Source organism: Micromys minutus (genome assembly GCF_963924665.1).
Source record: "Micromys minutus genome assembly, chromosome: 13".
Classification (NCBI taxonomy): Eukaryota; Metazoa; Chordata; class Mammalia; order Rodentia; family Muridae; genus Micromys; species Micromys minutus.
The window spans coordinates 47,900,898-47,914,252 of NC_137982.1; the positions used below are offsets into that span (position 1 = coordinate 47,900,898).

At 44.9% G+C, this 13,355-nt stretch overlaps 1 protein-coding gene across 1 annotated transcript in view; it reads right to left on the reverse strand.

The window, feature by feature from the left end:
• Positions 1-13,355, reverse strand: part of PDE11A (phosphodiesterase 11A) — a gene marked incomplete at both ends in the record, with an annotated part of 323,910 nt that overhangs the window by 44,415 nt on the left and 266,140 nt on the right. Inside the window, 2 exons of the mRNA XM_080927937.1 lie at positions 5,934-6,034; positions 9,555-9,645. Coding sequence (XP_080784063.1) covers positions 5,934-6,034; positions 9,555-9,645 — 192 coding nt within the window. The remainder of the gene's footprint in view (positions 1-5,933; positions 6,035-9,554; positions 9,646-13,355) is intronic.

A 13,355-nucleotide genomic window follows, 5' to 3' on the forward strand; every position in this document is an offset into this window, starting at 1 on the left:
CAGAATGAAGCTCATACCTGATACTATAAACCTGGCCAGAAACCCATGGCTAGGGAGACCCAGTGTTCTAGGAAGGAGCAAACTATTATTATCTTGCTAAGTGAATGTAGGGTCACTCTGGGTGGTAGCGTATTAGTTGGCCTGGCGCCTCTTGTGTTTGAAACTCAAGCATGTGTATACTGGAGTTGTCCCTGTCACCAATGCCTAAATGTCTCTAAGACTGGGCCTTAGTTCCCCTTCATTACTCTTAAACTGCTAATAAGACAACCACAGAGAGAATGGCAGAAGGCGTAAACCCATTCTGGGATCCAGCTGCCTGTTCAATCCCAGATGTACCACTGAATATTAGAAACAACTGACTAAAGCTCTCCAGACCTGGAGTTCCCCATTCACACTACGAAGTTAACAAGATTATCTGTATCTAACGGGCTGATGAGATGGCTCAGGGGGCAAAGGTGACTGATGTCAAGCCTGGTTATCTGGGTTTGATTTTTCAGACCCACGTGGTGTAAGGAGGGAACTGACTACAGCAAGTTGTTGCCTGGCCTCCTCCTCGCATGCACCATAGCATGCACCGTAGCATGCGTGCATGCACCCACCCAGACACTTGAGTGCACGTACAGAATAAATAAAAATGTAATACAATTTTATTTCTCAAAAGATTGTCTCCTCAGGCTGCTTCTAGAATTGGATATGTGTATGCACAGCTCCCAAGTATGCACTGGGGATCTATCACTTCCTGTTTCCATGGCTAATTGAAGAAATGGCCATAGCTCATCTTTGTTGGCTAGATACCAACAGTATAGGCATCACAGGGCATCTGTGGCATCTGTGAAGTCTGGACTTTTGTGATTGTAGATCTGTCCCTCTCTCTGCCCATCCCTAGTGTCTTCTTTTATGGTGCGTGTTTTATGGAGTTTCTGGCTGAAGGATTTCTCTTTTACAAAGTGTTTTAAATCACCAGAGCTCTTTCCTATAGGCAATCTCCATTCGCTGCCACTGGGCCCTTAGCAAATGGGCCTGAGTAAAATGTCCAAACGCATATTTCTGACAGGGAAACCAAGGCAGAGAAGAATCGAATGAGTGACTCTCTCAAGGTCTTGTAGCTGGTTCTTGACATAGTATATACAACTTTTGCCTGATCAGGAGAAATTATTATTTAATTATCAAAGCCTTATTAGATGAAGGACTTATTAGATGGAGGACTTAGAATCAGGTACATAAAGTCAATTAAAAGTTATTCAACAGCTGAGTTTTCAACTAGTGGGAAAGTCAGACTGAACAATCAACCCCAGATCTAGGGCATGAACCTAGCCATTCACACCAAGGGTTTTGCTTGTTTATTCTTGTTCCACGGTCCTGTAAGTCCTTTCCTGTGTGCTTTTGGCCATAGGCTCAAGGATGCCCACTGCCATTAGGAATGAAAGTGTCTAGTGTGGTCTCTGGTGTCTCTACCTATGTAGCTCGTGTTTCCCATCTGGATCATGACAGAAATTCCTGTCCCCCTAAGAATGAACCCCGAAGCTTCCTCAAAAGATAGAATCCACTTCTTGTCCATCTGTGCATTTCCAGAGTGACTTTCTTCTTCCTAGAGTGGCTTCCTCTGCAGTTTGATCAATTCCAACATAACTTCATTTTTTAATTTTTTTTCCTGTGTAGCCCAGGTGACTCCAGATTCATGAAAATCACTCTGCTTTGGTCTCCCAAGAGCTGGGATTACAAGATTGTGACGCCACACCTGTAATTATATTTCTGATTTGAGTAGGAAGGGCAGGACAGCTAATGATAAATAGACCTATAGGATGAGTCAAAGGATCCATCTTGTATTATCCTCTTGGCCCTACCTTCCTCCAGCAATCGCTAGGGCAACTGATACCACAACCCCTGCCATTGCTGCCCTGAGCAGAGGTTACTGCTGTCCCGACATGCTTGTACTCCACATGTGTGGGCCTGGAGACAGTTGTAGAACTTTCCAGGCCTCAAAGAGAACATGGGGATGGAGGCCAATTGGGAAATGTAGCATACAAGACTTTCAAGATGGTCCCTTCAGGTTCTAACCACTGTTCTGGTGACCAACAGGGGTGTATCCTCACAATGGTTTTCTGGTTCCAGCCCTTAAGCCATTCCACTCTTTGGTGTTATTTTCAAAATTAAACTAAATGCATGCAAGCCTTTGCCTCCAACTACACTGGGCAAGGGGACCCAGGTTAGTTACTCAGCTAAACTGACTGATATTAACTAGCATGGGGTCAATGTTGATATAGAACGTGCTATAATTCAAGTAGAACTGTTTCTTGACTTGCCCATTAGAGAAGGAATGGGGTGGTTGTGGGAAACCACCCTGAAACGAGGGATAAGGGCTCAAAATTTGCCAATGGTTGCTTTTGTGACCTAAGCTAAACCATTCAGCCATCGGTGCCTGATCAGCAAAGTCAGGGAGACGGAATGAATGATGTCACCTGCAACATGCCTTCCAGTTCCCTAATTGTACACTGGTGAAATATAGGCACCCAGGTAACTAGGTGCATAGTAGCTGCTTCTCCCTCATTAACCCAAGGGATTGTTTGGGTTGAAAATATGGCCGTACTTTAATGCAACTTCAGACCGGCGCATGGACCAGTCCCCTGGAGGTCTAGATTAGAGAATGAGCTATTCAGAACCCCGAAGGCAATAATGCTGACAGAAGAGGGGCACGGCAGCTTCTGTGGGAGTCAGCAAACATCAGCAGGGGCTGCAGCGGTAAGATAAGAGCAGAGTAATGAGCAAACGACTTGCAACCAACTTCCTTGACTGCATCCCGCGGTCGCTTAGTGACTACTCGCATCCCTAACAGAGCTTGATAAATGGACGCCAAGAACTGAGGGTGGTGTCCCCCCCCTTGCTTTTGTCCCTTTAGGAGTTACTTGGAAACTTGGTTTAGAAAATGCTTCTGTTTTTGAGAAAAATAACACAAGTGCCAGGAAGGAAGAAGAAAAGCGTCATAATATGGGTTTTCTCCATAAATCCCAAATCCAGGAGCATCAGTCTGTGAAAGGACGGGCAGCCATGACAGTGAAGGCCGCTCGTGGAGCAAGTAGATTGTAAAGCAAACGGGGTTACTGACGTCACCACCCATGGGACATGTAATACATGTAAAGTAGGCTATTGGCATTCTGAGCATGAAGGGGAGCACGTCAGGGAAGACAATGTGCTTGCTGAAGACAATGCACTTGCTGACATATAGCTAGTTAGCAACGGAGCCCGGAGTTTTAAAGGCTTATATTTTTATCCTAATTAAAGTTCATATGTGTTAGGTTGGGGAGATAGTAAAGTACTTATTGTACAAGCACGTGTCCCTGCATTTAATCCCGTTCCCCGGGTTAGGGAGCGCAGCGTGCCTTTGCTCCTTGGCTTTCTATTGGGTTGCCTGGTCCAGCGTTGGTGTGATGTCTGTGTCTGGTCTCACTGTAGCTTCTTATGCTGTGCTTAGTCAATGTTCCTGGGAGGCCTGCTATTCTGAGAGGAGGAACAAGGGTGGATCTGGGGGAGAAGCGAGGTGAGCTTGGGGGGTAGGCTGAGGGGAAGGGAGGGAGAAGAAACTGTGGTTGGGGTGTAATATATGAGAGAACAATAAAAAATATTTTAAAAAAAGAGCTAGGTGTGGTGGGGCACTCTTATAATCCTGGGACTCACGGGCCGGCCAGTCTGGCATACTTGGTAAGTTCCAGGTCAGTGAGAGACCCTGTCTCCAAAAAACAAGGTAAATAGCATCTGGAATTGATCTCTATCATCTGTGTGCATGTACTCACATGCATGTGTATGCATGCATGTGCACACACACACACACACACGATACATAAAATTCTTAAAAACTTTTTATATGTAGTGTGTGTGTGTGTAGGATTGCTCACTAAATAAGAGAAAGTCCAGTTAACTTTGAATTTTGGATTAAAGCATTTCCACCTAAGTATATTTCCAAAATTTAATGGCTAAACACAGACACACAGAGACAGACACACAGACAGACAGACAGACAGACAGACAGACACACAGACACACACTTCAGCTGTTTATTATGACTTTGAAGCTGACAGCTTTGGGTATGTGACTTATAGAGACCCTAACTTCAGAGTGACTGGGTTCTGGGCTTTCATTTGAGAAAATCCAGTCTTGATCAATCTCAAATCCATCTATCTGATACATGTTTCTTATGCCTACCCTATGCTCTGTCCACGGCAGAACTCTCTCTTTTCGTTTCTCTGTTTTTTTTCCAGAGACATATGAGAGCTGGCTTGCTCGCTCATGGCAGTGGAGGGCTTAAACTGACAAACAGGCAGTCTCCTTGTCATAAGGTCTGGGTGTGACGTCAACCTTCCACTGCACTTTGGGCTCCGAGCAAAGCGCTGTAGCGCTGGCTGCTCCTCAGTGCTGCCCTCCTCTGAGGGCCTGCCGTTTACTGCTACAACTGGGTCAGCCACCACCTTGTTCAGACTTTCATTCTCCACAAATGCAGCAACCGTAGAGCTTGAGCCATTGTCTCTGGCTAAGAGGTGGACATCACAGGAAGACAGAAGCATGGACCACGAGGACCTCACTAGCTACTGCGCCACCGCAGATGGTGGGTCTCTGGGGAAATTGTTGCTCTGAGCTTCCATTTCTCACAGTGGAGCCTAATTCTAGTCGATGGAGTGTCGAGTACAGTAGGGTTCTGAGGGAAAGTGGTGTCAGAGGCCAAACCTAAAGGAGGGTCAGTTGAGCCAGACGGTACAGTGGGGGTGGGGAGCAGATTCTAGCATTGATGATCTGATTGTGGTACAAGGGACACGGCACTGTTTCCAAGGAGAAGATGGAGTTAGATGTGACCAAAAGCAGACAGATACTATAGGGGAGAGATGAAAGACAGCAAGGAAAAGAAACGAGCGAGGCCAGGGAGATGGTTTAATGGTGAAGAACGAGCCATTTATGCAGAAGACCTAACTTAGGTTTCCAGCACTAGCCTCCTGGCTCACAGATGCCTGTAACTCCGGGTCCGGAGACTCCCTTTCTCTTCTGGTCTCCACGAACATACAACTCATGAGTGTACCTGTCCCCCCTACATAATATACATATAACTAAAAAATAAAATATTTTTAAAGAAAAGAATGAAAAATATAGAGGGAGAAATGAGAAGGGCTTTGGACAGTCAAGCTAAGTTTAAGTTTCCTTGAAGGTTGGGTGGACAGAATTTAGGGATGTGTCTACAATGCGGGGAGTTACAAAGGAGTATCACAGACCCTCCTATTTGTAGGTAACTCAAGTCGGTGCAGTGGAGACATGCGGTCAGGAAGAGGATCTCAGCAGAGAGAGCAGAGTGTGGGTTACAGAACTCAGAGGGAGAGGGTTAGAAAGCTACAGAGGATCCGGGAGAGGAGAAAGGATGTATCTGGTTGTTGGGGAAGCAAAGAGTGGAACTTGGCAGCAAGAAATCAGTAAGTGTTTATGTCAATAAAGCTAGAAGCGAGCAGGAGTTTTCAGTGACCATTGACAGATCAATTTTGATAGAACTTGGGGGCAGACTCTCCACTGTTCTACATATAAATCCCAGGGAGGATCAGGGGACATGGGTTTAACTTCCTAGTCACCCATCCATCCCTGAATGTTGTTCATGACCGTTACAGAGACAGATAACACTTGGGAACATCTGCCAGAGTAGCATATGAAATAGCATGACCATCACCAAGCCTCGGAGTCATGAGATCCAGAGCAGGCTCATCAGTCATAAGAAAGACTTCAAACATGTCACTGTAGCCCCTAGTGCTTGGAGTGGACGCACCGTCTTAATGAACTTCATTTAGATGAGGGAAACACCGAGAGCAATGCTAGAATAACATGCAACATTCAGTGCAGACCCAGGAATTCATTAAGGGCAGAATGTTGGTCTCCATTTGTTAAATGGACTAAGTGCCAATACCTACTCAAAGTACAGCGTGAGGTCTGTGGCCAGTATTGACTGCTTCAGGAGCTGCATGAGGTCGCTGTAGTCCTTGGAAGACAAATTAGCGAAGATGTTGTGACCCTGTAATGAGAAGGTAGAACATCACAAAACACACCGTTAAACCTGGAGTTGATGATTGAATATTTTTTCTATATTTAGAAAAAAAAAAGAACATAAAATTTAAAGTTCAGTATAATTTTTTAAAAAAGTTTTCATTTTTTATAGATTCACTTTTATTTCTATTTATGTGTGTGCACGTGGCTGGATGGATGTGTGGATCCATATAAGTGTATGCAGGTGTCCACAGAGACCAGAAGAGAAATAAGACCCTCTGGAGCTGGAGTTACAGGCGGTTGTAAGGTATATGACTTGGGTGCTGGAAACTGAACTCATCTCCTCTGGAAGAGTAGCTAACACTGTTTCTAACTGCGGGCCTTCACTCCAGCCTATAGCTTAACAAAAGTTGATGTCTTGGCAAACCGCAGAGCCAGAGAGTGAGTTGCTTCATGGGAGGACCACCAAGGAGCACTTTACAATGTTTGGTGTGGAAGGGAACTCTGAAAACACATGAACGTGTGTTATAACAGATCTGGAAGTACATAGCAAAAAAGTGGGCTGAACACTTGAGAATTTTTCTGTTCCAGAAACAAATACTACCTTCTACTAGTAAAGACTTCAATGTCATTCTAGAAACCCTTGCTGTGGTGACAAATGCCATTGAGGGAGAGAGATGCCATTAGACTACAGCTTCTTAGGGGGACAATTTAGACACCAGTAGCTTTGGGAGCAAATAGAGACATTTTGGATAGATATGACTGGCCAGGCCATTACTGACCATTAGTACCTGTAATGGGAGAGCTGTAGTTAAACAACTTTCAGTACACAAGAGATGCCGCTCAAAGATCTACCTTCCCTGAAGACGTGAGGAGCCCTGCACTGAACTGAAAGGGTGATTTGATGAAGTGTGTGCTGAATTAAACTCACAGCACTGGGTACCTGCTAAACAACTAGGCCGAGGAAGCCATTGTCGGGGTGCAATGGGGATCTACTGGTGACTTTTACCGAAGACTCCAGTACAGCGTCATCACCATGGTACCACAAAGCACTCTTGTTCTCTCCAGAAGCCGAGTTGCTTGGCAACCACTTGCTGTTAGTGACTCGGGGAACCCCTCAGCATCCTGACTGCCATTGACTTCAGGTACTTGCCAAGCCGGGCTTCTTTCATCTGCTTTTCTTAGCATGAAATATGAACTCATAAGAATATGTGGCCTGGGAACCGGACCAATTTCAACCTAGGACTGAGAGCCAGAAAATGGTACGGAAGGAAAGGAGCAAGCGGTTCCTTAAGGATAAACTATTCTCCATGAGAGGTAAATTAATTTATCCAGACTATCAATTAGCAATTTCGTTTTAATCAAGCACCAGGTGATAGCCTGCTTAGCTGAGCAAATTTATCTCATCCGGTGAACCCTCCCCTCCTTCACTGTAGGATTTTGGTTCTACTTGGAACCAGCTCCAATATTAACAGTAGTTTTCAAGTGTACTCTCCAAGGCCTTATTCAGTGATTCAGAGGACAAAGAATTCAAGGGGAGCTAGAGCATGATTTTGCCCAGGTTTCTTCTATTTCGTCTGAGCCTGGCCTCATAGAGCAGTTACAGCCCAGCATTCTGGAGCCTGGGGGGAAAATGTAATTTAAAGAATTGGGGTGAGATGGTTGTCTGGATTCAGCAACAGATCCAGAGTTGCCCCAGTGGATGTGAAATAACCTTAGAAGCAAGTCAGAGTGGAAGTTTGCTTTTGGACAAGAGAACCCACCTGCACTTGAAGGTCCTGGTTATTTTGTGACAGGCTTTTATGGCTTTAAAAGGACATGGTAAACAATACTGCTCTTCGGGAGCAGGAAGCTGATACAAGGTTTGTGTCAGTTTGTATAATTTGTATCGGTGCATGACTGAACATACAAATTGGCCTTGAACAACAACTTGTGGCTTGGTCCCTAAATGGAAATGAGTCTCTTACTACCCCTTTCAGAGTGGGGTGTGGGTGGAAACCCAGGTGTGCTGGGCTGGTTCCGTGTCAACCTCCATGAGATCCAGCTGTAAGGCATTTTCTCAATTAGTGATCAAGGGGGGAGGGCCCAGCCCATTGTGGGCGGTGCCATCCCTAGGCAGGTAGACCTGGGTTGTATAAGATAGCAGGCTGAGCAAGCCATGGGAAGCAAGCCAGTAAGTAACATCCCTCCATGGCCTCTGCATCAGCTCCTGCTTCCTGACCTGCTTGAGTTCCAGTCCTGACTTCCTTTGGTGATGAACAGCAATGTGGAAGTGTAAGCTGAATAAACCCGTTCCTCCCCAACTTGCTTCTTGGTCGTGATGTTTATGCAGGAATAGAAACCCTGACTAGGACACCAGGTGCGGAGAATGAAGAGTCTGCAGCAAAGGCCCCCAAGCTCTCTGTCTGCACCTCTGTGTACTCTGGGACGGTGGTGACATCTGCTGTCCTGATGACAGGACGGAGTGGACCGGGGGCCCAGGGCTTTGGAGCCTCTTTACAATTTGGCTGGTCATTATCACTCGGAAGAAGCCAAGTGGAGGTGGACCAATGTGTCATGTTTAGATGACTCAAACCTAGGGGAGCTGGGCTGCTTGTGATCCGAGGTTACAAAGGTGGGGCTTTCTGGGGCCAGAGGTAGGGACTCACCACACTTGCCAGAAAAGACAAGCAAGCCAAAGCCCCCACTGACTCTGCCTCCTGCAGTTCTCAGCTGACATGCGGCTTTTCTATTCCAGAGCCATAGCCAACAGGAAGCTGGCTCCATCCTTACCTAGGAGCTTCATTCTTAGATGAAAACTCAGCCCCTCTGGCAGGTTGCCCTGCCCTATGCCAAGGTCAGGCTCTGGAGTGGTGGGTCTCCATCATGAGGTTGAAGGCTGTGGTTATATTACAAAAGACATGTTTTCTCAAGATAGTCTAGAGTCAAGAAAAAACCCTCCATATTTAATGATTCCAGTACAGTGCAACAGGGCCTTAATGGTGATAATAATAATAATTAATGGTGTAGCTAGAGAACTGGCAAATAACAGGGGACAGATGATCCCTTCCTGGCCTTAAAACAAATCTGTCTGCCTTCAGAAAATTAAACAGATTCTTACTGGCAAGTTCAAAGTTCAGTTGCTGCAGCCAGAATCAGTTTCTTCTCTCTGCAGAGAGAAGCCAGCACTCCAACGCCTAAATCCCGAGTTGCCGCAGAAAGCCAGGCAGTACACTTGGTTTTAGCCCTGGCCTTGGGATTACTAGCTATATCTCAATTTCAAATGCAGTCCTACTAAAACTGTTCTTTCATTGTTTCTCAACTTCACTATCAAACCTTGACTCCTAACAGAGACAAAATGATGCCCCGTTAATAAGCAGTCTCTGCCTGTTACCCTGTGAGTGACTCTGCATAATCTCCAGTGAGGCCAAGTGAATCAGCTCAGGAAGGCCTGGAACAAGGTCTTTGGTGTGTGATAGGCTCACAAAGGGCACTGGAACCCGAGTTTAACAGAGAGAGTGGGGATCACTTGGTTGACCTGTGGAGGGGAGAAGCGGGGCAGGTCGCACCTCACTCTGAAGGATCATCACCGCATGGTTAAAATGGTGATGCTCTAAGGTCGCTGAGGTCCCGTAGAGCTGGGCCAGTGCAGAGTCACTCCTGAAAGAGAACAGAAGGCTAAGTCGGTGAGAGCCTTCACGTTAGCATTTCCCATACCAGCTCTTTGGACCACTCTGCTTTTGGTGGTGGAGCATGGGCAAACGCATTGCCGTTAACTGCTTGTGGACTTCATTCAGCTCGTAGGCAAACTTTGCAAGAACTTTCTTTGTGTTCAGACGGATGCTATGGGTGATATACAATTAACAAGGGACAGTCCTTGAATTTGATGAATTTACAGAGCAGTGAGAAATAATATGTGATCATGAGCAAATGAGCAAGTGTAAACCACGTAGCAACAGTATAGATCCTAAGTGCTCTGAGTGTGTATGTGTGTATGTTTATATGTATGTTTGTATGTGTGTGTGTGCATATGTATGTGCATGTGTGTGTATGAGTATATATATATATGTGTGTGTATTTGCATATATATATATATACATACACACATATACACTTATATATGTGTGTATGTGTATGCATATATGTGTGTGGATGTATATGTATATATGTGTATGTGCATGTGTGTATGAATATATGTGTGTGTATTTGTATATATATATACATACACACACACATATATATGGGTGTATATGTATGTGTATGCATATATGTGTGTTATAACTTTTGCTTCTTGATCCATGTAGGCTTCATGAACTAAGCCTTATAGATCTTCTGGGTTCACATGGAAACTTTCTGTCACATGTGCTTCACTCTACACTGGGAAAGACTTGAAGGATATTCTGCGGAGTCTTCAATATTTACTCTACATACATTTAACAACCCTCTGCTGAAGTTTCCTCACCCACTCTCAGATCTCAGTGTAGACGAGAAAACTCCTTGGACTGGAAGTCACAGCTCTTCCTTCAGCGAGTGGTTACTGGACCTGGAGGCTCAGTTTCTTTGTCTCTAAAATGACACCATCACTGTCTGCCTCATCTGTTGTTTATGAGGCTACAATAAGATTCTTGAAAGTGCCTGTCACAGTGCTAGGTAGGGAGTAGATAGGAGTCTGTGTTCATTATTCATATATAATTAAAAAAACGCACAGATGTTTCCATTTTAAATGAACAAAAAGTTCACCATACCTAAGGGGGTTACTGTATTAGCTGTACATTTTGTGTATGTAGAACACTCTATCCCTCAACAATGCCAGCTCAGTAAAGCATTTTAGAATGTTCCAACATCTCCAAATGTTTCTTTAGATTAGGATTTGGTCTAGAGAGACTCTGGGAATCAAATAGCCATTCTAGGACTCAGCTGAGGATACATTTAGGTCCTGGTAGTCTTTGCTGGCCTGTTACAGGAAGTTTGCAGTCTTGAAAGGACAGTTTGGCTTTAACTTGCAGAGGCTGGAGATTGACAGCTCATAGCCTGCCCTGCTGGTGAGAGAAGGAAAGGCTGTACATATACACAAGAATGATTTCCACCACAAGCTGCCTTTTGCTCTAGTGTGAGGAGACCCAAGGCCACCATCAGTTTCAGGGCTAGAGGACATATGATCCTTAGAGAGACCCAGAGCTATTGCACACTAAGAGAAGCAGCAAGGTTAGGCTGAGGAAAACTTGAGATCAAGAAGTTTGATGACACAGGGGACCAGACTTTAGTCAGGTGACTGTTATCTTCTGAAGTCTTGCCCAAGTTTACTACATCATCTAAGAAGTGGACAAAGTTCAGGCTAATCTTTTGGTTGGGTTAACATTTAAGGTCAGCTGTCATTTGTCTTACATAGAAGGTATGTCCATGACAAATGCACACAGCATGGCCGACTCAGACGCTAAGCTTCTGTGTGCCTGGCATGGGGTAGGTGCTTAAAAATTACTTGCTCACGGTGCATTGCAGAGAGTATGGTTGAATCAGGAGGCTGCCAGTGATGTATGTGTCTTATAATGATCATATTATTACCAATAAGAGCCATAATTCGTAAGTGCCCAGCACGTCCTGGGGAATCACATTGACTATTTAATGCATAACTCGATTGAGTCTTGGTGACAACTACGAAATAGGAATTATCTTCTCACTTTACTCCAAAGAAACAGAGGCTTAAGAAGTGACATAGCTCTTGTAAGATCACACAGGGTTGAATCTAATTTGTAAGCTTCACACCACAGTGGGAGAATGAGAAATATAACACACTTCTGACACTTGCACTATTTTAATAAGCTGTTGGCCACCAATGAAAGGGGCTTTCAAAACACAGTTCAGAATTCTACCAGCATACCTGTTAACCACAGACTCCAATCCCACCCTCCTCATTCCTGTCTGTCAGCCGGCTTGTTCTGGTATTCTTTGCTCAGTGTTGCTGGGAAGATGAGCATCTTACCTCTTTTTTATTCTTGTTGGCTTGGCAGACCCCATAAAAATTAAAGGTAGAGAGATGTTCACAAGCCACTCTTTTCTTTGTTCAGGATGGATAAAGGGACATTGGGACACGTTATCCTGGGCATCTGAGGCTTGCTTTGCTCTGCCTTTCCTCCCCTTGTCCCTGTGGTTTCAGAACAGCTGGGCTCCAGTGGGATGGTCAGGGTCTTATTACTAGACTCTGTATTTTTCCTTTCTACATTCCAGCTCTCAGTCAGCCCAGAGATAATGCAGATTCTGAAACTGAGCCACACTAATGTGGTTTCAGTGCAGGAAGACACTGGAAGTCATCCAACCATCTGTGCACACATGGATACACGTATGCACCTGCCATCAATGTAGCCAGCAAGCACCAATGACCCCTGTTATTGTCAGGTCCCGGAAATGTGAAATACAGATGTGCAATTCTTGGATCCTACCTTCAGGAAGCTCACAGTCTCCTAGATTTATGTAGAATTCTTTCTCCGATCAGTCCTGCACTAAAACACTCAGTTTCTTATAGGCGAGAAGCCATCTTAGTATTCAGAGAATGGAGCTGACACTAAGTTCAGTAAAGCCATTGAACCAATGCTTTCATTTCACATGGACTCCTGACTTGTACTATTGTGTGCAGTTCCTACCAGCATTTCTAAGACTTCGAAGCCTCTCGGTGCTTTCTTTCCTGGCCAAGGCCCATCAGGAACTCTGTTTGCCATGTTCTTAGGTCTGCACACACTGTGGATGCCCTAGGACCACTGACAGCAAATGCCAGTTTAAATAAAACGGAAAATAAACATGATGGCAGAAGATGAACCTGTCAGGGTTTTGTCAATGCGCATTCTATAGACCATTCTTCAAAATGACAAGAGATATGACGGGCTGAGGTTTAAAGGGTTCTGGTGTCAAATAACTTAGAGAAATGCTGGCTTTAAAGGTTCAAGCTCACTGTAGGATTCCCCCAGTGGCATCAACAAGTAAAAGACATGCACTGTGGTTCTACAGGGAGGGGGTGTGACGTGCAGTCTTGTGAGTCCTAACTGATCATAATGCTCTTACTACACAGCTTGTGTCTGTCACGTAAAACACTGGATAAGCATACACTCCCACCTCCTGCCATAAGAGAAGACTGACTTTAACGCTGCATCTCGTTTCGATTGTCTATAGTAAATGTATCCATCATATGACTGGCTTTGGGCTCATACCCCATAGCTTCGGAAAGATGATCGTATACATGTATATGCACATGTATGTACACACGGTGAAGGGGGGAAGAAGGAGAAGGAAAACATGGTACTTTATATGTGAATATTCCTGGTGGGCATTATTGCTTGGATCAGTCCAGACACTGGAAGCTCTCACGTTCAGACTGTCTG